The 27,610-nt window shown below is 47.3% G+C and overlaps 1 protein-coding gene and 2 long non-coding RNA genes across 9 annotated transcripts in view; 2 read left to right on the forward strand and 1 right to left on the reverse strand.

The window, feature by feature from the left end:
• LOC123591306 overlaps window positions 1-22,540 on the reverse strand; it is a 121,211-nt gene extending 98,671 nt beyond the window's left edge. Inside the window, exon 1 of one of the 2 annotated variants that reach the window (XR_006709223.1) lies at window positions 22,267-22,540. This is a non-coding gene — a long non-coding RNA (uncharacterized LOC123591306). The remainder of the gene's footprint in view (window positions 1-22,266) is intronic. The other variant, XR_006709224.1, reaches the window with a different exon arrangement.
• Window positions 10,296-19,741, forward strand: LOC123591308. Of its 2 annotated transcripts, XR_006709227.1 has the most exons (4): window positions 10,296-11,916; window positions 18,476-18,610; window positions 19,230-19,475; window positions 19,600-19,741. It is a non-coding gene; the product is annotated as an uncharacterized LOC123591308 (long non-coding RNA). The 2 variants fall into 2 exon arrangements; XR_006709226.1 differs by having other exon boundaries at window positions 19,230-19,741.
• Window positions 22,441-27,610, forward strand: part of HMGXB4 (HMG-box containing 4) — a 56,659-nt gene continuing 51,489 nt past the window's right edge. For 4 of the 5 annotated variants that reach the window (XR_006709217.1, XR_006709218.1, XR_006709219.1 and 1 more), the window contains exons 1-2: window positions 22,441-22,550; window positions 26,995-27,093. Coding sequence is in view for 1 of the 5 variants with exons in the window: in XM_045465408.1 (XP_045321364.1) it covers window positions 27,063-27,093 (31 nt within the window). In the remaining 4 variants the exon portion in view is untranslated. The remainder of the gene's footprint in view (window positions 22,551-26,994; window positions 27,094-27,610) is intronic. The other variant, XR_006709220.1, reaches the window with a different exon arrangement.

Here is a 27,610-nt window from a genome sequence, read left to right on the forward strand (position 1 = left end):
GTCCCCTGGACTGTGGCTATTCACAAGGAATCTCAGTGTGGGATAATGAAAGTTACAGCATGTGCCGTCTGTCCACACAGCCTCCCTGTCTCCGTGCATGCACGTCTGAGTGAACAGATAACTCATGCTGAGATTTACTTAAAAGGCATTTAACTCAGCTCACACGTCTGCCGACCAAGCCTATTACTTGCAGAAATCTATTCCATGCATTACCATTTTGATTTCCAGCACAGAGAGACAGTGGTGGGCTGGTAGGATTTTTTTCCCCCTCTTGCCAGTTGAGTTACTGTCTGCTTTTGTGGAATAAATTGCTATAAATTGAGTTACCAGCACTCTAAAATGGGGAAATATATTCTCGATGCTCTATGGGCAGCTGACAACATTATGGAAATACACAAGGAGTGTGTCCAAGTTTGTGTGAATGGTGACGAGCTGTGATGGATGGGGGGAGGGTGGCAGGGCAACCGGGTGGCCTCAGGCACAGACCCTCCTCGCTGCTTTCCCTCCGTCCCCGGGGAACTGGGGTAGCCTTCCCAAAGGCAGCTTTAGAGGTAAAACTCGAGGAAGATTAAAGCCTCAAGAATAAACAAGACGGCTGATCACAAGAACGAAGCCTGCACTTGGACTACTGGAGAGGCTTTGGGGCTTTGTGGCCCCCTGGGGGCAACTCTTAGCCAGTGACCATCTGGCGTGAGACTAGAAAGCCCAGCGACCTGGCTGGGAGTGGGGACAGGCTCTGACGTCTAACACACACTCCAGGGCATCCCACAAAGTCGGGCTGATGCCAGGGCCTCACCTAAAGTCAAGAGTTTTGCCTGGCTTCTTGTCCTTCCCTGTCTTCCTCGTCCAATTCACTTACAGGTTTTTCCTGGGAGCACCGACCTAACAAAGCATTTGGACACGAATGTTCATCTCAGGGTCTGCCTCCAGGAAGGACACAGGGTTTGCAGTCAGGAGGCTTCTACCCACAGAGACGGGCTGTGGGAGCGGGTTGTGGGAAGTCCAGGAGCCGATGGGAACAACAGCATCCAGGGAAATAGGATGGGAGCTGAGGACAGAAGGAGGGTCTCGGGAAGATCCTAGCAGTACTTGGCAGAGAAAATCAGCTCCCATCTGCCAGGCACGGGTCCAGGAAGCCATATGATGCCCTTACCCGGCAAATAAGAACTTTCTTGACCCTTCTTCCTCTTTCCCCTCACATCCCCCTACCCAGGGCTCCACAGCCCCAGAGGAGTCAGAAATAGCAGCTCTCAGTGGACAAGAGGGGACTATCTCTGTTCCCGAAGCCAGCACCCTGTCTGCAACTGGCCCCAGCCGGAGAGGGGAGGGAGGTGAATTACCTTGGAGAGACAGTGCAGTATCGACTAACGGACTGGACTGTATATTCCGATGTCTGAACCAAGGTTCTGTTTTGCAGCTTAAAATGACCATAGAATTTTCTTTTCCCTCGGCTGACCAGTAGAGCAGGACCACCTGAGATTCCATCCAGGGCCAGGGAGGAGGCAGCTCTCAAGCGAGCATGAGAGGCACAGGAGGGGACAGTAATACAGTGGCTTTGAGGACTGTACCTCACAAGTCCTGAATGTTCAACATACAAGTTACACATCTAATAAACGTCTGCCGTTAGTATTACTTACCATTCGTGTTGCTGTTGGTTTGCTAGATAGAAGGGTTTTTCTAAGCCGCTAGGACAGGTGGGTCATCAGCAGGAGTGCCCCGGTGAGAATGGAAACAGCTGAGTTAGGAGGCTGCTGCCATAAGAGATGACATAGGAGACACCAGGACTGGCCGCCCGAAGCCGTCTGTATCTGCTTTCCCCTTGCTGCCCTCTACTTTGAGGCTGGAAAGTGGAACACTCACCCACCCAGACTCCCTTGCAATGAAGGGAAGTCATGTGACACAGTTCTGGCCAATGAGATGCAGACAGGAGTCCCCAATAAAAAGACAAAGGTTCGCAATTAGGAGCTATGGCCCAGAAGGTGGAAATGATGCTCAGAGAAGCAGCAGCTATCTTGTGACCATGAGGTCCGAGGACGGCGGAGGCAGAGTCCCTGCTGACATCGTTGGGCTTCTGTCCCGCTTCTGGACTGTTTGCCTCACAATTCTTCTTGCACGTGAAAAATACACTCGTTGACTTTTTCTTTTTTAAGTTTATTTATTTATTTTGAGAGAGACAACATACGCAGGGGAGGGGCAGAAAGAGAGGGAGAGAGAAAGTCCCAAGCAGGCTCTGCACTGTCAGTGCAGAGTCCAACGCAGGGCTCGAACTCACAAACCGCGAGATCAGGACCTGAGCTGAAATCGAGAGTCCGACGCTTAATGAACTGAACCACCCAGGCGCCCCGCACTTGTTGCCTTTTGAAGCGACTGCAGCAGAGTTTTCTGGACCTTGGTGCCAGCTGGTAGAGATGAGGAGGGCCTGACCTAGAGAGGCATGGATTGGGGGCGGGGGGGGGGGAGGGACAGGGAAGAACGTGGGGACACTAGGAGATAGAACTGACGAGATCTGGTGTCTGGACATGAGAAGCAGGGAGTCAGGGATGACGAGTGTCTTTCCCAAGACAAGTAATAGAGCAGTCGGAACAGATTTTAGCGAAGAAAGGTCAATGACTATCATTTTAGTAAGTTGCTATGGACTGAATTGTGATCCCCCCCCCAAATTCGTAGGTTGAACCCCTATGTAATGGCATTTGGAGATGGGACCTTTGGGGGTGATTAGGTTTAGATGAAGTCACAAGGATGGAACCCCCATGATGGGGTTGGTGACCTTATATGAGGAGGAAGGACACCAGTCTCTCTGGCTGCCATGTGAGCAGAGAGAAGGTGGAGGTCTGCAGACCAGGAAGAGAGGTCTCACCAGGAATCAAATCAGCCAGCGCCTTGATCTTGGACCCGCAGTCTCCAAGACACCGAGCAGACTGAGATAAATATCTGTTCTTTAAGCCACCCAGTCCTCGGAATTTTGTTCTCACAGCCCAAGCATCCCAACACCTAAGCTCTGTGTATTGTGCTAACGAATGGGCTTTGTCTCCTATTGTCCCCAAATTGTGCACACACCCACAAAAGGAGGACAATGAGCACCAAACACTCCCACGTCGAAAGAGCGCTGTGACACAGCCACAGAGGGTGTGCCGAGAGAGGACAGAAGCACCTCGGCTCCCTGATCATCACCCCTCCTCGAGCCCCCAGCCCCTGTGAGCAGAAGAGATCAAGGAATTAAAGGGAACTCTTTAGATCAGGGGGACCTCTGAACTAGGGGACGGGGCTGCAACGGGTCCTTTCCAGTGACACCTCCCACCCCAGCCAACTGCAGGAAAGTCTCTTTTGAAGATTAGGTCTCTGTCTCAGTTTGGGTTCCCCCAGAGGGAGACCTTGAGGCAAGGATTCACAGATGAGAAGTTTATTTGAGGGATGACCCCCAGAAACACCAGGATGGGAGTGAAGAGGGAGAGGAAGGAGGCAGTGAAAAGGGTGTGGTTATTAGGCAAGTGGCCCCACGAGCAGCGGGATGATGCTGGGAGCCAGGGAGGAACGGGAGTCCCACAGCCTCCCCCGGAAAGGGAAGGGAACCCCCAACACTCATCAGTCATCTGTCGGGGGGCTGCTGCTGGGGGCTGATTCTCTGCACTTTTTGCTGCCACCCCTGCCGAGGGGCCCATAGAAAGCTCTGGAGCAGGGGGACCTGGGTGGCTCAGTGGGTTAAGCATCTGGCCCTTGACTTCGGCTCAGGTCATGTTCTCAAGGGTTGTGGGTTTGAGCCCCATATGAGGTTCTACACAGACAGTGTGGAGCCTGCTTGGGGCTCTCTCACCTTCTCTCTCTCTCTCTCTCTCTCTCTCTCCCCCTCCCCTGCTCATGTGAGTTGTCTCTCTCTCAAAATAAATAAATAAACTTAGAAGGAAGGAAGGAAGGAAGGGAGGGAGGGAGGGAGGGAGGGAGGGAGGGAGGGAGGAAGGGGAAGGAAGGAAGGAAGGAAGGAAGGAAGGAAGGAAGGAAGGAAGGAAAGAAAGAAAGAAAGAAAGAAAGAAAGAAAGAAAGAAAGAAAGAAAGAAAGAAAGAAAAGGAAGGAAGGAAGGAAGAAAGGAAGGGAAAGCAAGCTAGCTCTGGGGCAAAGAGAGGCAGGGGCTGCCCCAAAAGGCAGCTAGTGAGCACTTTAGTAGAGCCAGGGAGGACAGGGCACCCCAGCCTCTGCTCTCGGCCACCTAAAAGGAAGGAATCGGGAGTCTGTGCCCATGCCACAGACTTTCCGACTTCCCCTCTAGGTCTAACCGAGGAGGGAGAAGCAGAATTGGAGAAAGAACGCGGAGGTGCAGGAAGCTGGGAGCCCCACTGGCAGCAATGGGGGTGAGGGTGGTCAGAGGGCAAGACAGTGGCACATCTCCAGGGGGCCCTCTGAGGAACCTACAGTCAGGCCCCTTTGCTCTCAACCTTCCCCAATCTGCTCCCAGTACAGGTCCCTGGGACCACAGATCCAGCTGAACTGGAGAGGGAGGAGAGCACCAAGTGGAAGACAGAACTGACTCGTCAGCCACAAATATCCAAGGAGCTCTAGGACCTGCCCGCGGTGTTGTTGGAGGGATGGGGTGGCATGCACCACATCCTGGTTGACAAGGTCCGATACATCCATATGACGGCCAGTGACTGAGACCCAGAACCAGGTGCTTCTCCCAGGTGAGCTCATGTCCTCCTCCCGACAACCTTCCGAGGAAGGTATCACTGTCCCCGTGGCACAGCTGAGGGTCATGCCTAGAGAAGTAATGGTTTGCTCGGGATCATGCAGGTAACATGTGGCAGAGTCTAAACGCAAACCAGGCGAGTCTGTCCGCCTTCGAGATGAATTTCAGATGGCTTGTTCACAAATTATGGTCCACCCATGCAATAGAATACTCCCCAGTAACAAAAAAGAACAAACTACTCCTGTATCAGAAGCTCAAAAACATGCTAAGTGAGGGGCACCTGGGTGACTCAGTCAGTTGAGCGTCCGACTTCGGCTCAGGTCATGATCTCGCAGTCAGTGAGTTCAAGCCCTACATCGGGCTCTGTGCTGACAGCTCAGGGCCTGGAGCCTGCTTCGGATTCTGTGTCTCCCTCTCTCTCTGTTCCTCCCTCACTCACACTCTGTCTCTCAAAAATGAATAAACATTAAAAAATTAAAAACATGCGGGGTGCCTGGGTGGCTCAGTCGGTTAAGCGGCCGACTTCAGTTCAGGTCATGATCTCGCGGCTCATGAGTTCGAGCCCCGCATCGGGCTCTGTGCTGACTGCTCAGAACCTGGAGCCTACTTTGGATTCTGTGTCTCCCTCTCTCTCTGCTCCTCCCCTGCTCACACTCTGTCTCTCTCTCTCAAAAATAAATAAAGATTAAAACAATTTTTTTTAATTAACAACATGCTAAGTGAAAATGAGCCACACACAAAAGATTACATTCTGTAGGATTCCCGTTCTATAAATTCTGTAAAAGGCAAAACACAGTGACAGAAAGCAGGTCAGCAGTTGCCAGGACCCCAGAGATGAGGGAGGGAAGGGGGCACGAGGAAATGGGGGGGGGGGGGTGATAGAAATGTTCTGTATCACTACTGTATGCAGTTGTTCAAACTTGAAATTGCCCGCTTGAAATAGCCAATCGTGTTGCATACGAATTATGCCTCAATAAAGCTGATAAAATGTTTGACGGCCTTAAGTTGAAGGCAGTGGAATATGAGGTCGGGGGTGGGTCTGGAGCTCAGAGAAAGCACATGGTCCGCAGAGAGATCTGTGAGTCATCGGCATGCCCGTGATAGACACCCAGGGAGTGGATGAGGTTACCCGGGGAGAGTGTGGAGCGCAAGAAGGGCAGAACCTCAAGATGTAGGCACAAGCTCAGGAAGGACACCACAAAAGAACCATCAGGGCAGTGGGAAGGAAATCATAAATGGCGTCCAAGAAGCGACCAGAGGGCCATTATGTACGTCCTCGACTTCTCCTCGGCTGCTGCGGCCCTCGTGGCCAGGGCTGCAGACTGGAAGGAAGAAAAAGCCAATGGGGGCAGCGAGGAGGATCAGGCGGGAAGGGAGCACAGTCCTCCTGGTGCTTTGAGGATGGAAGAGGGAAGGTTGGCTGACCCCCTCCCTCTCCCCCCGCCCGCTGCGTTCACCCAGTGTTATCCCCGATTCCTCAGAAACGGAAGCCCGGAAACCACACCCCATGAGGACTCAAGACCTCCCCCAAAGGAGTTAGCAGGAGCAAGGGGGCTCTGGCCATGCGAAGACACGGGCTGGAAGGGAGGGCAGAAATAGAGGGGGGAAATCAAATGAAAGGTGGCACAGCAGAAAAAGAAGAGAGGACGTGGAGAGAATCTAGAATAGGCTGAAAGGAGCCTTCGCGATGACTTCTAGCCCAACACCCCCCACCCCTTACCTGTAAAACTGAGCAACTGGGACTGTGGAAAGCTGTCTGTGCAGCTCAGGAGGGTCAAGAGGTCCAGGCTCCCAAACCTGAGCTACTAAAGCAGTTGCATGAACCGCAATACAGATTTAGGGGACCAGAAGCTTATAGAGGGAGCCCTCTTAAGGAAAAAATAATATATTGTGACCGCAGTATTGGGTGCAAAATAGAGGGGGCCTTTGCAGGTGAGAGGCGCCTGAAGCTTCGGCTCCATTAGCTTATATAGCAACTCCTCCCCAGCACAGCAAAGGTCCGGGGGGGAAAGCACTTCTAAACTGGGCCAGCAGCACCCTCTAGTGGACGTATGGAGGAAAGCCTCCAGGAGCCCAGAACCTGTCTGACGCGCGCACGGGCACTGCACAAAGTCAGGCAGGTCAGTTTGGCCATCAGCTTCCTACAGTTCCTCACCAGCCTGTAGCCCCGCCCCCCACCCCAGAGCTGCTTAATCATCCTCAGAGACTCAGAGATCAGCATCTAGACGTACAGTTACTTGCACCTTCATTTGCAGCAAGTAACTACCCTTCTGAGCTTCTGTTTCTTTTCCCCTAAACAAGATGTACCTATGGGGTGCCTGGGTGGTTCTGTCGGTTAAACGGCCGACTTGGGCTCAGGTCATGATCTCACGGTTCGTGAGTTCGAGCCCCGCATCAGGCTCTGTCTGTGCTGACAGCTCAGGGCCTGGAGCCTGCTTCAGATTCTGTGTCTCCCTCTCTCTCTGCCCCTCCCCCACTCATGCTCTGTCCCCTCTCTCTCTCTCTCTCTCTCAAAAATAAAGAAACATTACAAACTTTTTTTTTTAAAAAAGATGACTCACATGTAAGTGCCTTTTTACACAAAGGGCATTTTTATATGTAATTTTTTAAGGAAAATGCACTGACATTGGCATATTTTTCTGCCTCTGGATCAACTCTTCTGAAGAAATCGCCTGTACGCACTCAAGAAAACCCACCCAAGGCCCATTTACACTGTGCAGGGTAGAAAGGGGGTGTGTCCACCTCACACACCCCTCTGCGGACGAGTGAGGAGGAGTTTATTCATCTCCAGGGTTCCCCCATCCAGCATTTCCCTGTCTCACAGGCCATCAACAGGTTTTAGACAAAAACAACTACATGAACGGACGGACGCCTGGAGGGCCCCTACACAATGTGAGATAAATGGGGCTAAGTGAGCATTTTCTTTCTCCCCCCCACCCCCAACTGTATTTTGACATAATTTCAGACTGAGAAAAAAGTTGCAAGAGCAGCACAAGGAACTCTCATGTGGCCTTCCCTCAAATTCCTGACATGTGCACTTGTAGCATACAGGCTTTTATCCCTCTCTGTCCCTCTCCCTTGGTAGATGGGTGTCTGTGTTATCTCCGAACCATCTGGAGAAGGTGGCAGGCATGATGTTCCTTCGCCCCCAAACCTTCAGTGTGTGCTTCCCAACAAGGACATTCTCTTAAATAACCCCAGCCCAATTATCACAATACGGCAATTAACATAAATGCAATAAAATACTATCATCAGTTGCAGGCACCTTATTTAGATGTCACCAGTGGTCCCGATAATGTCACCTGTGCAAAAGAAAATCCAGGATCGTGATATTGCACTCAATCCTTATGTCTTTTTAGTCTCTGTTTTTTTGTTTTTGTTTTTGTTTTTTTTTTTAATTTACATCCAAGTTAGTTAGCATCTAGTGCAACAATGATTTCAGGAGTCGGTTCCTTAATGCCGCTTACCCATTTAGCCCATCCCCCCCTCGCAATCCCTCCAGGAACCCTCAGTTTGTTCTCCATATTGATGAGTCTCTTATGTTTTGTCTCCTCCCTATTTTTGTATTATTTTTGCTTCCCTTTCCTTAAGTTCATCTGTTTTGTATCTTAAAGTCCTCATATGAGTTAAGTCATATGATGTTTGTCTTTCTCTGACTAATTTCACTTAGAGTAATACCCTCCAGTTCCATCTACGTAGTTGCAAATGGCAAGGTTTCATTCTTTTTGATTGCCAAGTAACACCCCATTGTCTATATACACATCTTCTTTATCGATTCATCCATCGATGGACATTTGGGCTCTTTCCATACTTTGGCTATTGTTGATAGTGCTGCTATAAACATGGGGGTGCATGTGTCCCTTTGAAACAGCACACCTGTATCCCTTGGATAAATACCTAGTAGTGCAATTGCTGGGTCATAGGGTAGTCCTATTTTCAATTTTTTGAGGAACCTCCATACCGTTTTCCAGAGTGACTACACCAGTTTGCATTCCCACCAGCAGTGCAAAAGTGTTCCTCTTTCTCCGCATCCTCACCAACATCTGTTGTTGCCTGAGTTGTTGATGTTAGCCATTCTGACAGGTGTGAGGTGATATCTCATTGTGGTTTTGATTTGTATTTCCCTGACGATGAGTGACGTTGAGCATTTTTTTCATGTGTCGGGTGGCCATTTGAATGTCTTCTTTGGAGAAGTGTCTATTCATCTCTTTTGCCCATTTCTTCACTGGATTGTTTTTTGGGTGTTGAGCTTGATAAGTTCTTTATAGATTTTGGATACTAACCCTTTATCTGATATGTCGTTTGCAAATATCTTCTCCCATTCTGTCTGTTGCCTTTTAGTTTTGCTGATTGTTTCCTTTGCTGTGCAGAAGCTTTTTATTTTGATGAGGTCCCAATAGATCATTTTTGCTTTTGTTTCCCTTGCCTCCGGAGACATGTTGAGTAAGAAGATGCTGCAGCCACAAAGAGGTTTTTGCCCACTTTCTCCTCGAGGAGTTCGATGGCTTGTCTTACATTTAGGTCCTTCATGCATTTTGAGTTTATTTTTGTGGATGGTGTAAGAAAGTGGTCCAGGTTCATTCTTCGGCATGTCGCTGTCCAGTTTTCCCAGCACCACTTGCTGAAGAGACTGTCTTGATTCCACTGGCTATTCTTTCCTGCTTTGTCAAAGATTAGTTGGCCACACGTTTGTGCGTCCATTTCTGGGTTCTCTATTCTGTCCCATTGATCTGAGTGTCTGTTCTTGTGCCCGTACCGTACTGCCTTGATGATTACAGCCTTGAAGTCCGGTTAGTCTCTGTTAATGTACAATAGTTCTCCAGTTGTGTGTGGGTGTGTGTGTGCACATATCCATACATGCATGCTTCATGACATTTTTGTTTGTTTTTAGAGAGACAGTGCAAGCAGGGAAGGGGGGGGAGATAATTTTTCATTTATTTTTATATTTTATTTTATTAATAATTTGTCACGTTAGCTAACATACAGTACATACCGTGTGCTCTTGGCTTTGGAGGCAGATTCCCGTGATTCATCACTTACATAAATACCCAGTGCTCATCCCAACAAGTGCCCTCCTCAGTGCCCATCTCCCATTTTCCCTGCCCCCCAACCCCCCATCCCCATCACCCTCGGCTTGTGCTCTATATTTAAGAGTCTCTTATGGTTTGCCTCTGAGAGGGAGAGAATCTGAAGCAGACTTCATGCTCAGCACAGAGCCCGATGCAGGGCTCAATCCCACAACCCTGGGATCATGACCTGAGCTGAAATCAAGAGTCGGCTGCTCAACCGACTGAGCCACCCAGGCGCCCCCATGACATTTTTTTAAGGCTATTTTTAGAGCAGATTTGGGTTTACAACAACACCGAGAGGAGGTATAGATTTCCCACATATCCCCGGCACTGATTTTTTTTTTTTTTAAGAGTACAAGCCAGTCATATTGTAGAATGTCCTTCGTTTGGAGTTTGTCTGATGTCTTCTCACAATCAGATTCAGGTTATGCATCTTTGGTAAGAACACCGAAAATTTATAATGCCATCAATATACTGTGTGACCTTGGAGTGTATCACTTAACCTTTCTGAATGTCACTTTTGTCATCTGAGAAACCAACAGGATGAGACCGGCAGCTACCAAAAAGGAGTTCATATGGGAATAAGATGTGTATCTCAAACTTGCAAGCAGATGAACTGGTATCTGTGAACATGATCTTCGGTTTCCTGGGTAGCGTGGGGAATGGCCAAGTATGTATGCCATGCTGATTCCTCTTATGCTAGACTCGACTAGGAAATTGTAGCTTTGAGAACGTTTGGGAAGAGTGAAATTCAAGAGGTAATTACGGTTACTTCAGGTCTGGGTGAAAGGGGCCACATTGTTTCCATCACCCAGGATCAACCTTAATCAGCCATCTCACAGATGGGAGGGATGGAGAGGCGGAGAGAGATGGGAGTCGGCAAATCAGGCAGAACAGACCTCAGGAGGCCAAGGGTAAAAAAAATAAAATACAGAAGTCCATTCAACCACTTTGGAAAGCAACCTGGCAATCTTCTGTTAAAGGTAAATATATGCCCTAGGATACAGCATTTCCTTCCCTGGGAGTCTCCTCAAGGAAATTCTCAGATAACTGCACAAGAGACTTGAACAAGATTACTGTGCTACTGCTTATAATAATCACTTAAATGGATATAATTTAAATGCCCACGGTGATGACAATGAATAAATAAATTCTGGCACACTGCGAGAACAGAGTACTATACAGCTGTAAAAATTAATTACCTGGATGTACCTGTGTCAACATAGACTGAGAGCCAAGATAATCATGTGTGTGTGTGTGTGTGTGTGTGCGCGCGTGCGCGCATTTTATAGCTTGACTTCTGATGTTGGTATTTTATGCTTTCTTTTTTTTTTCCCCGATCAGTCCAACTAGAGATTCATTGATTGTATCAAACTTCTCAAAGGATGACCTTTTTTAAAATAAACCTTTTATTTGGAATAATCTTACACGCACAGAAAACTTGCACAGGCAGGAGAAAGTTCTCATACACCCCTCATATTGTTTCAGTTTTCCCTATTACTATCTCTGATTACTGTTATAAACCTGCCAAGTCTAAGAAACCCACATTGGTAGGTTACTATGAACTAAACTGTAGACTTTGTGTTTTACCAGGTTTCTATCACTGACCTTTGTGTGTTTCAAGGTCCAGTCCAGATGGCTACTTTGCACTGAGCTGTGCTAGTCTCCTGCGGTCTGACAGTTTTTCAGTATTTCCTGCTTTTCATGACCTTGATGATCTCAAGGAGTACTGGCCAGGTATTTTGTAGCATGTCCCTCAATTTAGGGTGCACCTGTGAATTTTCTCATGATGAGGGCAGGATTATTGGGTTTGGGGAAAGAACGTTACAAAGGAAAAGCGTCCTTCTCAGCTCATATTCGGGAAGCCTCTCGAAAGCCAAGTTCCCAGACATCAGACAAAGGTCAAACTCACTTGCAGAGTTTTCTCTCTCTTTTTTTTTTAATGTTTATTTATTTTTGAGAGAGGAGAGAGTGTGTGTTGGGGATGGGCAGGGAGAGTAGGAGACAGAGGATCTGAAGTAGGCTCTGCACCGACAGCAGCAAGCCAAATGTGGGAACCCACAAACCGTGAGATCATGACCTGAGACGAAGGCGGACACTCAACCGACTGAGCCACCCAGGTGCCCCCGCTTGCAGACTTTTCTAAGGGAAGTAGCCTTAGGCCCACGGAGGTAAGCCTTTCGTGCACATGTCTTCTTTTTCTCTGGATGCTTTTAAGGTTTTTTCTCTATCCTTAGCTTCAAGCAAATAGGTTATGATGTGCACTGGTGTCTTTTTCTTTACTTTTGTGAGTTTGGAAATTTGAAAATTTTTCTATGAATATTTCTTCTAATATATAAGTTTTAATCCACTCTCCTCTTTCAGGGACTCAAAGTACACTTCTATTAAGTTTACAGTTTCCCACAGCTTACTGCTACTCTTTATTTTGGGGGGAAGGGGGTCTTTTTTCCTCTCTGTGTTTCATTTTGGATTGTTCATCTCACTATATCTTAAAAGTTCATTCATCTTACCTTCTTCAGTGTCTAATTGGCCATCAGTCCTGCCTCACACATTTTTCATCTCAGACATTGTAGATTTCACTTCCAGAAATTCTGAGTCTTTTTTTTCCCACATTTTGACACCTTTATTGAAGTATAACTGACACATATTAAGCTGCACATATTTAAAGGGTTGATATTTCTTGGAGTTTTGACATAGGTAAATGCCAGTGAAACTGTCACCGCAATCAAGATAATATGACCTAGTATGTTCATGGACCAGTGGAATCAAACTAGAAATCAAGAACAGAAAGATAATAACAGAAAAGTCTCCACATACTTGAAAACTAAGCAACACACTTCTAAATAAGCCAAAGAGGAAGTCTCAAAGAAATACACCACAGTGCTGAACTGAATGAAAATACAATGCATCGGGGCACCTGGGTGACTCAGTCGGTTAAGCTCCGACTTCGGCTCGGGTCACGGTTTGAGAGTTTGAACCCCACATCAGACTCTGTGCTGACAGCTCAGAGCCTGGAGCCTGCTTCAGATTCTCTCTCTCTCTCTCTCTCTCTCTCTCTCTCTGCTCCCCCCCCCCCAAATAAATAAACACAAAAAAAGAAAATACAATGCATCAAAAGTCATAGGACAACAGCTAGAGCAGGGCTAAGAAGGACATTTATAGCGCCAAATGTATACATCCAAAAAAAGGAAGTGTCTAAAATCAGTAACTGAAGCTTCCACCTCTAGAACCTAGAAAAAGAAGATAAAAACTAAAAGCAAGCAGAAAGATGGAAATAATAAAGAGCAGAAATCAATGGAATTGAAAACAGAAAAACAATGGAGAAAATCAGTGAAACAAAGATCAATAAAACTGGCAGAGAGAGAGAAAAAACACAAATTGCCAATATCAGGAATAAAATGTGGCATCACTACAAACCCCACAGACACCAAAATAATAAGGAAATGTTAGGAACAACTCTATATACGTTTGTAGGTTTATGACCTTCTTTTTGAAATAAAAACTATATTATTTAAGGTATATGACATGTTTTAATATACATACACATTGTGATGAACACAACCAAACTAATTAACACATCCATCACCTCCCAGTCATTGTGTGTGTGTGTGTGTGTGTGTGTGTGTGTGTGTGTGTGTGTTAAGAATACTTGAGCTCTACTCTCTTGGAAAATCTCAAGTACACGATACACTGTTACTAACTATGGTCACCATGACATTCACTAGGTCTCCAGAATTTAGTCATCTTTTTTATTAATGTTAGTTTATTTTTGAGGGGGAGGGAGGGAGAGACAATGAGCAGGGGAGGGGCAGAGAGAGAGAGAGAGAGAGAGAGAGAGAGAGAATGAGAATCTGAAGCAGGCTCCAGGCTCTGAGCTGTCAGCAGAGCCCAATGTGGGGCTCGAACTCACAAACCGTGAGATCATGACCTGAGCCAAAGTTGGACGCTCAACAGACTGAGCCACCCAGGCATCCCTATCTTTTTTTTTTTTTTTAATGTTTATTTATTTTTGAGAGAGAGAGAGAGACAGAGATGCATGCACGTGCAAGTGGGGTAGGGGCAGAGAGAAGAGGACAGAGGATCTGAAGTGGGCTCTGTGCTGACAGCAGAGAGCCCAATACAGGGCTCAAACTCAGGAACTGCGAGATCATGACCTGAGCCAAAGTCGGATGCTCAACCCACTGAGCCACCTGCATGCCCCAGAACTTGGTTGCTTTTAACTACAAGTTTGTACCCTTGGATCAATATCCCTCCTTTTTCCTCACCCCCACCTCCAGCCTCTGGTAACCACCATTCTACTATAAGCTTGAGGGGGGTGGGTTTTTGGGTTTTGGTTTTTGGTTTTTGGTTTTGTTTTGTTTTGTTTTGTTTTGATTCCACATATAAGTCTTTCTGGCTTATTTCACTTCACATAATGTTCTTGGGTCCATCCATGCTGCCAAAAAAAGCAGGATTCCCTTCTTTTTAAAGTCTTAGTAATATTCCATTACACACACACTCCCCTCACATTTTCTTTATCTACGTATCTGTCAACAGACACTTAGATTGTTTCCATATCTTGGCTATAGTGAGTAATTCTGCAATGGACAAGAAAATGCAGGTATCTCTTTGAGACAGTGATTGTGATGTGATTTCTTTTGGATATTTACCCAGAAGTGGGGTTTCTGGATCACATGGTACTTCTATTTTTAATTTTTTGAGGAACCCCCATACTGTTTCCATAGGGGCTGCACCAATTTATATTCATACCAACAGTGCACTGGGGCTCCCTTTTCTCCACATCCTCACCAACACTTGTTTAATCTTTTGACTTTTTGATAATAGCCATCCTAACAGGTGTGAGGTGATGTCTCATTGTGGTTTCGATTTGCGTTTCCCTGGTGATGCATGACACCAAACACATTTTCATGCTCCTGTTGGCTACCTGTGCTTCTTCTTTGGAAAAATGTCTATTGCGGTCCACTGCCCATTATGTTTTTTTTTTAATGTTTATTTATCTTTGAGAGAGACAGAGCACGTGCCGGGGAGTGGGAGGGGTAGACAGAGAAGGAGACACAAAATCCGAAGCAGTCTCCAGACTCTGCACTGTCAGCACAGAGCCAACGCGGGGCTCCAACTTACCAACTGTGAGATCATGACCTGAGCCCAAGTCCGACACTTAACGGACTGAGCGACCCAAGCACCCCGCCCATTTTTTTAATTGGGCTATTTGTTCTTATGGTACTGACTTGTATGAGTTCTTTACATATTTTTGACATTATACTCTTATCCAATAGGTGATTTGCAAACACTTTCTCGTATTCCATAGGGTCCCTTTTCATTTTCTTGACTCTTTCCTCTGTCATGCAGAAACTTTTTAGTTTGATGGAGTCCCACTTGTTTATTGCCTTTGCTTTTAGCATCATATCCTCCCCCTACTCCACCTCCCCCAAAGAAATCCTCGCCAAGACCAATGTCATAGACCCTCCCCCCGTGTTTTCCTCTGGCAGTTTTATAGTTTTGAGTCTTCCAGTTATGTCTTTAATGTATTTGAGTTGATTTTTGTGTATGGTGTAAGAAGGGCATATGGTTTGGGTCCTGAAATCTACCTTACTCTCCCCAACTTTCAGTGTCGTCTTATATTTGTTTTTTGATTTTGTGTTTTTTGTTTTTATATAATGTCCAGAGATTGTAGTTGTACTTAGTAGGAGTAACAGGGCAAAGTAGATCTGTTCCAGCTTCCCAGAACCATGTGACCTCCTGAATCCCTTTTATACCTTTCATGTCTCTGCTCAGCATGTTTAATCTTTGCTCTCTCCTTTTGGAACATATGGAATGTGGTTATAATTATTGTTTTAATATCCTTGTCTACTAAGTCTATCGTTTGTGTCTTTTATGGGTCTGTTTATACTGATGGATTTTTCTCCTCATTATGGGTCATAGTTAATTGCTTCTTTGCACGCCTCCCAATTTTGATTGACTGCAAGAGACTGAATTTTGGCTTGGTAGTGCACTGGATATTTTGCATTCATATAGATAGTCCTGGGGTTTGTTCTGTGATACAATTAAGTTACTTGGAAACAGTTTGATCCTCTCAAGGTTTGTTTTTAAATTTTGTTAGGTGGGATCAGAGCAGCCTCTATTCTGGGTTAACTTTCCTCCCACAACTGAGCACTCTAGCAGATAGTTCATGAATTACCAGATTTTTCCATTCTGGCTGATGAGAACCTGAACTATCCCCCCACCCTTTGTGAACTATAGGGATTGCTCTCTCTAATCCTTTTGAGTAGTTCTTTCCCTGGTCTTAGGTAGTTTCTTCGCACACAGGCACCGACTGGTCAAGCTCCCTGTGGAGCTCTGGAGCCCTTTCTGGGCAGGGCTCGCCTCATTCACACTCTGCCTGAGAATCCCGGCCACCTTGATCTCTCCAAACTCCCAGCTCCCTCTCCTCAACTCAGGGAGATCACCAGGCTCCACCTGAGGTACCCTTCCCTACACCGTACTCTGGAAACTTCAGGCAGTAAACCAAGGCAATCATAGGGCTCACACTGTTTGCCTCCCATCATCTTGGGGATCGCTGTCCTGTGCTGCCTGATATTCAAGGTCTGAATATCCTCATCTCCTATATTTTGTCTGGATCTTTTTGTTGATTGCTTCAGGCAGCAAGAGAAATCTGGTCCCTGGTATTCCAATTTGGCTAGAAGCAACGTCTCCCAAACATGGTATGTTGATTGAAAAACACAAATTATGTACTGGGAATTTATCCAAAGGATACAGAAGTGCTGACTCACAGGGGCACATGTACCCCAATGTTTATGGCAGCTCTTTCAACAATAGCCGAAGTATGGAAAGAGCCTAAATGTCCACCAACTGATGAATGGATAAAGAAGACGTGGTTTATGTATACAGTGGAATACTACTTGGCAATGAGAAAGAATAAAATCCTGCCATTTGCAGCAACGTGGATGGAACTGGAGGGTATTATGCTGAGTGAAATAAGTCAGTAAGAGAAGGACAGATATCATACGTTCTCACTCATATGTGGAACTTGAGAAACTTAACAGAAGACCATGGGGGAGGGGGAGGGGAAAAGACAGTTTCAAACAGAGAAGGAGGGAGGCAAGTCATAACGGACTCTTAAATACAGAGAACCAACTGAGGGTTGATGGGTGGGGGGCAGGGGAGAGAGGAAAATGGGTGATGGGCATTGAGGAGGGCACTTGTTAGGGATGAGCACTGGGCGTTGTATGTAAGCAACGAATCATGGGAATCTACCCCGAAAACCAAGAGCACGCCGTATACACTGCATGTTAGCTAACTTGACAATAACTTATATTAAAAAGAAAAACAAAAAACAAAAAGAAAAACACACATTGCTACCAAATGGTCCCATACCACTTACATAGCTTTGCAAAACAGTGCTGGTATGGTGCAACACAACACAACACCATATATTATTCCTGCGTAATGGTAATGAACACATACAGTACCTGCCAGGTATCAGACACTGCTGTGTAAGGGCTTTGCTTTCCTTCTATCCATTTTGAGAAGAGAGACATTGGGACCCTGAGATGTCCGGAATTTGCTCAAGGTTACACAGCAAAAAGTAATAGAGTTGAGCTCCAACTCAGTTGGGCATCCAACTCTTGACTTCAGCTCAGGTCATAATCTCAGTTTGTGGGTTCGAGCCCCACACCGTGCTCTGTGCTGACAATGCAGAGCCTGCTTGGGATTCTCTCTTTCTCTCTCTCTGCCCCTCCCCCACTTATGTGTGTGCACTCTCTCTCTCAAAAGAAAGAAAGAAAGAAAGAAAGAAAGAAAGAGAGAGAGAGAGAGAGAGAGAGAGAAAGAAAGAAAGAAAGAAAGAAAGAAAGAAAGAAAGAAAGAAAGAAAGAAAGGGTTAGACTTTCACCCAGTAAGTCTGGCTCCTGAGTTAATACTCTTAATCATTAATTAGGCTACTCTGCCTCTTGTGCCTATATATGATCAAAACATGGACAGGAAGGACACACACCAATTTCAATTCCTCTGAGAAAAGACAAGGCAATGAGCTATTATTGATGCTGGGGATAGAGATGGGGCTCATTCATGCTTTCTTTCCTAAAAAAGATTTTTTTTAATTAAATACAATTTTAAAACAAGCCAATATAAGGAGACTAATGTTAACATTGGTTTAATCTGGGAGGTGGGTACATGAATATTTGTACTTTGAACTTTTAAGTTTAAAATATTTTCCCGTAAGGCTGGGGGAGAAGGAAAGAAGAAATTGAGGGTCACCACCATCAGCTAGAAATGCACAGTGGAGGACAGAGACAGCCAGGTTGGGAGGAGAGGGCAGGTGCTGGCCCAGCCCTTCCACACTAAGTACATAACTCTCCACGTGGCCCAGACTTCCCCCAGCACTAACACACCTGACCCCACTGCTTGTCATTCTGAGCATGTGGTGCCGCCCTGAGCCTCCCTGCCTCCCTTTACCCAATCTCTTCCACCAGGAATGCCCGCCCACCCTATTCTACAGGCAAGGACCTTGCCCTACAGGCAAGGACCAGCTTAGAGGGCTTCCTCTTTCTTGAAGCCGAGGGACTCGAGAGCTCCTCTGGGCTCCAAAGGACAGAGGAGCCCCCAGCCAGTTTATACCAACAGGTAGGGGAGATCCCTGACTCACGCAGTAAGGCATGGAAGGAGCAGAGGACAGCTTGATCCGGGCACCGAGCATCTTCAAGCTCTTTGGGTGTCTTCTCACTTTCTCAGACAGGCTCCTGCCTTTGAAGTTTTGACACAGCCCCAGGAAAGCTCAAGCTGGGTATTACGATCACCAGGCTGGCATTCCACGGCCACCCCTGAAGTCTGAGCTGTGACGTCTGCTGCAGATGAGCGGTGAAGCAGGTAAACCCAGGGCCGCCACGCCATCTATGTAACTTTCCCAAGAAGCTTGCACCCCTGTCGCCTTGAGTCCCCAGAAAAAATGGTCTGCCCTACTGTTCATTCAACAACATCCAATCAAAAGGATTTGCTGAATACCCGCCATGTGGCTGGAGGGACAAAGATGACTTAGATCCTGCCCTTGAGGAGTAGGGAGAGGAGGGATGTCAGGGGATTGCTGACATCCATGTGGGAAGCGTAGTGGTAGAGACACGAAATCGAGCGTGTGGGAACACGGAGCATGATTCGGACAGGCGGCATTCAAGCTACGTCTTGTAGAACAAATAGGAGTTTTCTGGGTACGGAGCTGGCAAAAGTGGTCGAGCGGTGGTGGCAAGGAGGGAGCACACCGCAGACAAGGAAACGTGTGCACAATGGCATCGATGCACGGTGGGGCACTCCGCGCTTAGGGAACCGGAAGTCTAGGGAACCGGAAGTCTAGGGAACCGGAAGTCGGTCGGTGTGGCTGGGGCAGGGTCAAGGGATGTGAAGAATCAAGACTGCACACGAGGCAGTAGCCCCTCAAAAGCAAGGACAGGGCATCACAGCCTCATTACAGAGGACTTACTATTTGTCATCCCAGAATAGATTCCCCTGTTCTTTTGGGAAATGACTCCAACTTCATGGTTCTGCCAGAAATGATCCATCACAGCACGGAACGACCACCTGACCCCAAGCCAACCAATCATTCTTGCCTGGGATTCCTTCCCATGGAGCTGGTATGGGGAAGCCCTCTTCCCTCTTTGCTCACCACCGTAAGCCTAGAAGCCTGGGCTACATGTGGCCGTGACTCCAGGCCCGCGAGGACGGCCCACCTGAGAGAACAGAGGTAAGAGGGAGGGATCTGAATCCCTGGACCCGGAGGCCTAGACGGCTAGCTTTTCTCCGGCTCCTAGCATTTCTTCACCGCGAGCCATAAACTTCTTCTTGCCACTTACGGTAGTTTTAATTAGGTCTGTGCACTCCCAGCCCAAAGGGCCCTGTCCTCAGCATATCTATGCGGACTGATGCAACGAAGCCGCTCACAACACAGCTGATGAGGCCAAAGCATGGAAATACAGTGCAGGGAAGAACACATCCAAATCAAGTAGGATTTGATGGTTTCCTCGGGTCCCGTGAGCCAGAGACCAGCCCCAGGACCAGAGAGCACCCACCCTTCACACATCCCAGATGCCATCCTCCTGTTTTCAGGGGACGGCGTTCTCACTCACAAAGTCTGCGTGACCAGGCCCTTCTCCACTTCGGGCTACCAAGTGGTCCACCTTTCTCTCCTTCCACGTTGCAAAAACAAAGGAACCATGGCAGGGTATTAGGTGGAGAATATTTTTCCATCGAGGCTCAGAGGAAGGCCTAGCATCCATTCCCGGAGCTATGGCCTCTGAGCCTCCGCCACCAGCCCACTGCTGGCTGGGCCGGCCTCTCCTTCCGCCTCCAGTGCACATGTCAGTCAGAGGAGCATCTCTGATCGCTACTTTAAATAACAATCCCTACTTCCACTCCCTCCTGGTATCTTACCCTACTGGGCATTTTTTTCTCCACCTTTGATCACCACCTAACACGGTATCTATTTTCTGTTCCCAACCCAATTAGAACGTAAACTCCGGGCGGGGGGGGGGGGGGGGGGGGGTCCAGACACTCCCAGTTTTGTTCATTGTTCTATTCTGAACACCCAGGACAGTGCCTCACACAGGCCGTGTTTCCAATAAATATCTGTTAAATGAATGAATGAATGAATGAATGAATGGACAGGCAGTGATACCAGACTGGGATCAGGGAACAGAGAGGGCAGACCGAGGGGTGATAGACTTCCGGTCTGCAGAAGGTTAACACGGGCAATTATTTGATATGCCCAATCTCATGAGGGATGAAAGAAGACACAGGACAAACGGGACGAAGCAGGGTCCAAGCGAGTGGTACAGCTGGGTGGACAGCTATCGGCTTTGCCTAGCGCTCCTTTACCCTTCTGACAAGAATCCCTGATTCTCCTCGAGTTTATGCTGCTTTAAAGCGTGAGCATGTGACCTGATTTAGCCAATCAGCATACCCCACGACTTTGCCCATAGTGATTGCTTTCTGTTTGGATACATGATCTAATTCAGGCAATGAGAATCTCCCAAAACAAATGGGTAAAAGAAAGTCCCTACCCAGGGACACTGCCAGTAGCAAGGATGATACAGCCTGGAGGTGGACTCATCACCTGCAGCCTGAGAATAAAGCCAACCCAGAGGAAAGAACCCCTCTCCAGAAACTTGAGATCCTCCCTGGATCCAGCCATGCCCAAAGGTACCAGACCTTTCAGTGCTGTCAGCCAATAAAGTCTCCTTTTCTGGTGAACTGTTTTCAATTGGGATTACGTCCCTTCCAGCCGAAAACATCCTGAGCAACCCTGAAGAACAGGAGTGAAAGTACATTCTCATGGCGCTTAAATACCTCACAGGGAGGCCTAATGTCAGGCAAGATGTCCCAGAAGAGCAATCCCATAACTCTTGGTGAAACTCACTGACTATCTTTTTGATGGGCAGGATGGGGCCATGATGGCAGTTTTATTAACTATTCGCAGTTACGTTTGGGGAATAAATGCAACCGCTTTGTCTCAGGTGTTTGAACATCTCGCATCTCACGACTGTGAAGGGCCATGATTAAACGGAATCCGACATTCAACTCAGTGCAGAGGGAGAGAGAGCATCATACGGTGACACGAGCACCGAACCAAGAGCCAAATAATCTGGCTTCTCATCCTTCTCTGATCACTAACTGGCGGTGCGTTGTGAGCCAACTCATCTGCTTCTCTTCATCTCAACGTCTAAGTGCGCAAAGCGAGCAGCATGATTAAAACCCCTGCGAGCAGCCCTTCTAATTCTGGACTCAAAAGCCCAGGAAGACGAGGGTTCCTAATCTTTGATAGGATCTAAACCCAGAAAAACACGCATGTGCACAAACACGTAATTTTGCAGAGTGTCATGGGGTTCACGACTCTACGACCCAACCTAGATCGGCTAACCTCTCTCCATTCTACAATAAGTAGGACACTAGCTCTTCTTGAATTCCTCTGGTAATGGGGAACTCACTATCTGACGAGGTAGCCAAACACGACTGAACTGCTCTAGAAACATTAGTTTGTCTTCATATTGAACCAAGATCTTCACCCAGCAGTTTCTACCTATTGGTCCAAATTCTCCAGAGCAAATCAGAAGAACCCTCTCTCCCTCTCTGTCTCTCTCCTGTGTGTGGCATCTCTTCATTTGTTGGAAGACTGTTTCCAACTTTTAAATGCAAATAATATGTGAGAAGAAACGCAGATGACGGCTCACCATGTACATTATTTTACAGTTCATTGTTAGAAAAATACGTTCTTCCGAAATATGCCAAGCACCCAAACGTAAGTGCCAAATTCCCAATAAGCACTATTAATCTGCACGGTCAAGGGTTTGCAGAGACAGCACTGATGTACAAAAATATCTCGAAGGAAATGGCATAGTCTTGCAGAAAGTTCACCTCATTCCGATTCACAAGAGTTGGAGCGGTACCTGCCTCCTCCCCCCAACTACCTGTGTACGGTTGGGCAAGGCACTTAACCTCTCTGAGCCTGTTTCTCATCCGCAAAATGTGACCAAACCTACCTCACAGGGATGCAGCGAGGATTAAGTGACATAACGTTCGTAAAGCTCCGAGCCCACGCCTGGCTCCCGGCAACTCCTCAATCAATTCCAGCTCCCGGGCTCAGCCAGTAGCGCGTTTCTTTCGATGCGCTCGGCGCTCCGTCAGGAGCGTGAGTCCCCTTCCCGAGCCGGAGCCTGCGCTCTGGGCTCGACTGAGGCTCCCTGGCCGCTCGCGCTTTTCTCTCCTTCTCCAAGATGGCGGCGGTCGGCGGCGCTGAGGCGGGATCCGGGCGAGCCGAGTGAAGGTAGCGGCGAGCGGAGCCCCCACGAGGCCGGGCTGGGCCCCCTCCCCGAGGCGGCAGCGGCCCCGCCCCGCCGCCACCCGCCGCTTGGGCCCGCGACACCGCCGCGGGGGCGCCTCAGGCCCGGCGCGGCCTAGCCCAGGGGCCGAGCCGGGGACTGGAGTAGCGGCCGCAGTCCGCCCCCGGGAAGGGGCTGGAGCGGGCCGCGGAAGGAAGGCGGGCGGGAGCTGTTCAAATGGGGAAGGCGGGAAAGCTGCGGGGCCGGGAGGGGGCGTGCGGCCGCCCCAGGGGCCTGCGGGCCGGGGCCGCCCCTCCCCCTGCCCGGGCCGTCTCCGCCCTCGGGGGCGCCCGGAGGCCGCCGGGACCGCGGGGAGCGGGTCGGGGCCGCGGCGCGGCTCGGGACCCGGGGTGCGGGGGCCCCGGGCTGTCAAGGCGAGAGAGCCCCGGGGCCGGGGCGGCGGGAGGGCTGGGCCCTAAGCCGGCGGAGAGGATGCGAGGAGCTTTCTTCTTTTCCTCTTCACAGAGCTTTGTTGAACTAGCTGTTGCTGCAAAACTGCCGGGAGAATCCCATTGGTTTGCGTGGGGACCGCAAAAAGGGTGGTCCTGGGGGCTCTCTGTATAAATAACCCGGTGTTATGTGTCCTCTTTGCGGGCGACCCAGTTGGAACGTGCCTTCGGGGTGCGATCTTCTCCGTACAAGGCCCGTGTCCCCCCGCAGCTGTTACTTGTATATGTTCACTTTATATTATGCATTGGAGGAGCGACCTCTCCCCCCTCCCTCTGCCGGTTAAGCTGGTGGCCGGTTATGTCCCCTTATAGCAGAACCAAAAAAAAAAAAAAAAAAAAAAAAAAACCTCAGTCAAAGGAAAGCCTGTTGATTGGACAAAGCTTGTCAAAATTCGTCCTGGTGGTTTTTTGGAAATGTGTGTTGTCAGCCGATCTGTGCGGTGGTCGTGGTTCCGCTCAGCTCCCTTGCAATGAGAGGATTCAATCCCCATCCCAGGCTGTCGGGATCTCTGCAGTTTCCAGAGCTGGCAGGGGCTGTGAGTGCTGCATAGGTAGGTTCCTGGAGAAGGGAGTGGCAGGAATTCGGAGTCTCTGCGTTCCGAGTTTGGAGGCGACCTCCACAAAAATGACAAGACAGCACCTGCTCTATCCTAGAAGTAAACAACTGTAGCAATTCAGCAACTGGCAACAGCTGGCAAAGCACCTTCCTTTTCCTGCTCTGACCGGCCACTTGGGTTCCTGGAGGAAGGCTGGAAGAAAACCGGGACCCTTGAACATGGCTGTCGTCGCGGACTAGACCCGGATTTCAGCGTTTCGCTCACTGCTCGGATCGAGGGCCTTACTCTGTTCCCTCTTTTTCAGTACTCACGTTCTGGGATGAAGAAATTTGTTCACAACGATCGCTGGGGCTCAGATTACCGCAAAAAAAAAAAAAAAAAAAATCACCTTCTGAAACTTTTTGTTTCAATACTTCTCATTTGGACCTGCAAAATAAGAATAAGCAACATTAAGTAACAAACTTTCACTTACAGTATCATTTCTTAGCACACTGAGAAGAACATAATTATAAAACTACCCCTGCCTCTTGAAGTTGACAACACTGAATTCCGTAAACTCCAAAATGATGGGATTCAGGAGAATGGGTTTTAACACCTGTTTTCGTTGTGCCAACATTTCATGTTAATTATGGCCTCTGTCTTCTAACGTGAAAATCAAGGCTAATAATATTTTTCACTTCCGTTAGTCCCACAATCTGCTGCCTAACCCTGAACTCTGAATTTATCGTGGATAATGATTACCTGGAAGGAATAGCGAGGGGTCATCTGATCCTATATAAATGTTGTCCTAACTCTGCCTTTCTTCCACACTATTGCCTGAGACTTCTTTATCTGGTTTCATCTTTCCTCTGTGAGTCAGCAACCCAAACTAACCCCTGAGCTGCAATAATACCTTGATTTTAAAGAATCTCGAAACGCAAGGTCCATCAATCTGCCCAAGCTGTGAGCAACAGAGTTCACTGTGTGTTAAGTTTTTTAAGCTCTTGGCTATTCCAGTTCTTTAGTGAATCGGCCTTGCCTTCGGGTCCCATTCATTTTATTTATTTTTTTTTTTTCTCTCTACGGGTTATTTAATCCTGTAATGTATAAAATGCTCTTCAGCGTTTCTCTGAAAGTTTAAACAGGAGCAGGCCTAATTGCAGTACGTCATGCCAATACCAGCATGTGTTTTCTGTATTTGCCCGTGCCTCTGAGGATCAGCTGCTAATTTTCTGTTCCCTTTCACAACTTTTTAAATCCACTGGTTGTTTTCCAAAGCGGTCAGTTAAGAGACCACGAACACTTTTTTCACAGCCCCAAAGTCACATCGTGGTGTTCTCTCTCATACTGTCTTCAGAGGTACTTACTCCCATTCTGACTGTTAGACCGTTCCACTCTGGTTTATGTTAGTTTTGATGTTACTAAAAAGAAGGCCTGCCCGTACGTCTCGGGGCCTGCAGAAGTGCCTTAACAACCAATTGATGGCCATATTTATGATCCCGAATGTTTAAGATTTTTTTCCTTATTATTTAACAAACATTCTTAGCCAAAATTCATTTGGCATGAAAGACATTTAAAACTCCAGGTCTCAAGTTGCTGTATTTCTTGGCATTACCAGCCTGTGAAAACTAACGGGACCTTTATCTTTTTTTCTGATAAATTCAGTATATTTTAGTGCCAGTGAGAGGGTATACTGTTTTCAAATGAATGGACATAATTCCCTCGGACGTTCCCCCTTGTCTTACCGCTTGCAGTCTGCACCACTTGTGTGGAGAGGGGAGGGCAGTAATTTCTTTTTTTTTTTTTTTAATGAAATCTATTGTCAAATTGGTTTCCGTACAACACCCAGTGCTCATCCCAACAGGTGGGAGGGCAGTAATTTCTACCTGAGAAAGTTGAATACTGGAACATGGAAATCTAGCTACAATGGTGCAAGTTGCCTCATATTTCTACATGAGATCTGACCTTATAGCCCCTTCATTTCCTATGACAAGCCCTCAGAGCAAGCAGTTCTCCAGTTTATCACTCAAATAATCCAGCTGATTTGGTTTCTTTACTTCACTCTAGATTCTCTTGACCTTGACCAACTCCATTCTTCATTCTCCTCAGGGAAGTGGAGAAGTACTTTTTTGTGTTACTTTTCTGAATGTTCCTTGTAAATCATTCTTGGTAATGCTTTTTCTCTTTGTACGCTCAACTTAGGCTTGTCTACGCACTGTATTTTATCTGACTCGTGCAATTAAGTCTTCTCGTTTATCTTCGATGTAACTTAGGAAAGTTCCCCTTGTTAATCAGATTCTCTGTCACGAAAGTTACACACTTCAGCATTGCCCATGCCCGCCTAAGGGATTGGCAGTGTCTCACCAGAGAGCCCGTCAGCATTTCTCAATCCCCTTATAGTAATGAAAATAAAATGAAATTTAAGTAAATAGCCAATCCAATCACCTTGTAAGCATTTCACTAACTGGATGAGAACACTTTTTGATATACTTAGTCTGTCATTTTTAAGTTTCCTGCAAAGACTTCCTGCGGGACTTGCGACATTACCTGTCCTTAAAGTATTTGAAGAACTTTATCCTAGAGTGCAGTCTACAGCTTGTCATTGTCAAAGTCATAGTAGACGTATAAACGTGAATGCCAGAAAGAGTTTAACGTCTTCAGGATAATACTTAGAACATTTACATTACAGTAACTCTTCGAATCAGTAAAAATCTTAATCACAAAAACTTCACCGCCAGTGGACAAACGAATTCTTCCTTATTTCCGCCTAGCCTTTAACAGAGGCTTGATAGCCTTGAAAGCTGTCATGTGGCCAACCAATATAAGAAGTATACTTATTTTTATACCTCTGCAGTTTTGAGCAAATTCATATAGCCCAACAAAATGCAGACCAAAAAATTACACTGTAAAGTTATCATTTCTGTTTAAAGTGCAACACGATAGATTTTAGCCTGTTGCCAATCCGCATGGTAGGACTTTAAGGTCTGGAATGTTTGCTGTAATCTGTCTTCCTCTGCATCCTGCTTTATCTGTGCATTTCATAACTGTGACTGAACCTATCCCTCTGACTTAATGTCAGTATTTACCATCTCGATGTTGTCAGTCCCGTTGGCATTTCAGAAATTCTCATTAATTTTGAGGTATTTTTTATTCTGTGGGAGGTATTTTATATACTTCACCAAACCACAACTCTAACTCATAAGTCAAATCAAATTAAGCCCAGTACACTTCCTGCAGTCTCAACCCCGATACATTTACAAGCAGAATGAGGAGGTGACGAGACACTCCTTTATTTCTTGCTGCCCTTCCAGTCTGCCCTTGGATCACTACGCATTTCCATCTGGAAGGTTGCTTCTCCACAGTGATTTCGCATTACAGGAGGGTTTTCCTTCTTTGTTTCTCAGACCTGGTCCTGTAGACGGGAAGGAGCCTGGACACAGTGACACATTCACAAAGGCCCTGCAGGACCACCATGGCTTATGATGACTCCGTGAAGAAAGAAGGTATGACCCCTTAATCTGAGAAGCATTCCAAAGGGGGTTTCCTCTTCAATCCTTGCAGCCTGTGGACATAGAGACCAGGACTGGCCATCACAGCCTGGACTCCCAAGTGCTGGCCCAGAACAGTATTAATGACACTCAGCCTCCACAACATCCCCCAACTGGGCCCATGGATGCGAAAACCAGGACAGGGTTCCAACACGAGAGTCTGAAATATAAGTCTCTAGTCTATTGGGGTGATCCCCTGCAGCACTCGTGGTCCTTGCCAGCTCCACGTGCAGGAGTCTGGGGATAGGAGTCACGTTTTGGACTCCCACAGAGCAGCACAGCGCATGAATCCTTATTCTTTTCAGCCTTACCTCTGCAAGTCTGTGTCCACCTGCCAAATCACAACTAAGAAACCATGTCTGAGGATGCACATTGGGCTTTGCATAGCGTGGAAGCATTGTTTCTTCAGGTTTGGTTCTTGTATTTGCAGCCAGGTCATCAAGAAATACACTTGTCCCCTTGGATCCTAGCC

This window comes from Leopardus geoffroyi, chromosome B4, assembly GCF_018350155.1.
Source record: "Leopardus geoffroyi isolate Oge1 chromosome B4, O.geoffroyi_Oge1_pat1.0, whole genome shotgun sequence".
NCBI lineage: Eukaryota > Metazoa > Chordata > Mammalia > Carnivora > Felidae > Leopardus > Leopardus geoffroyi.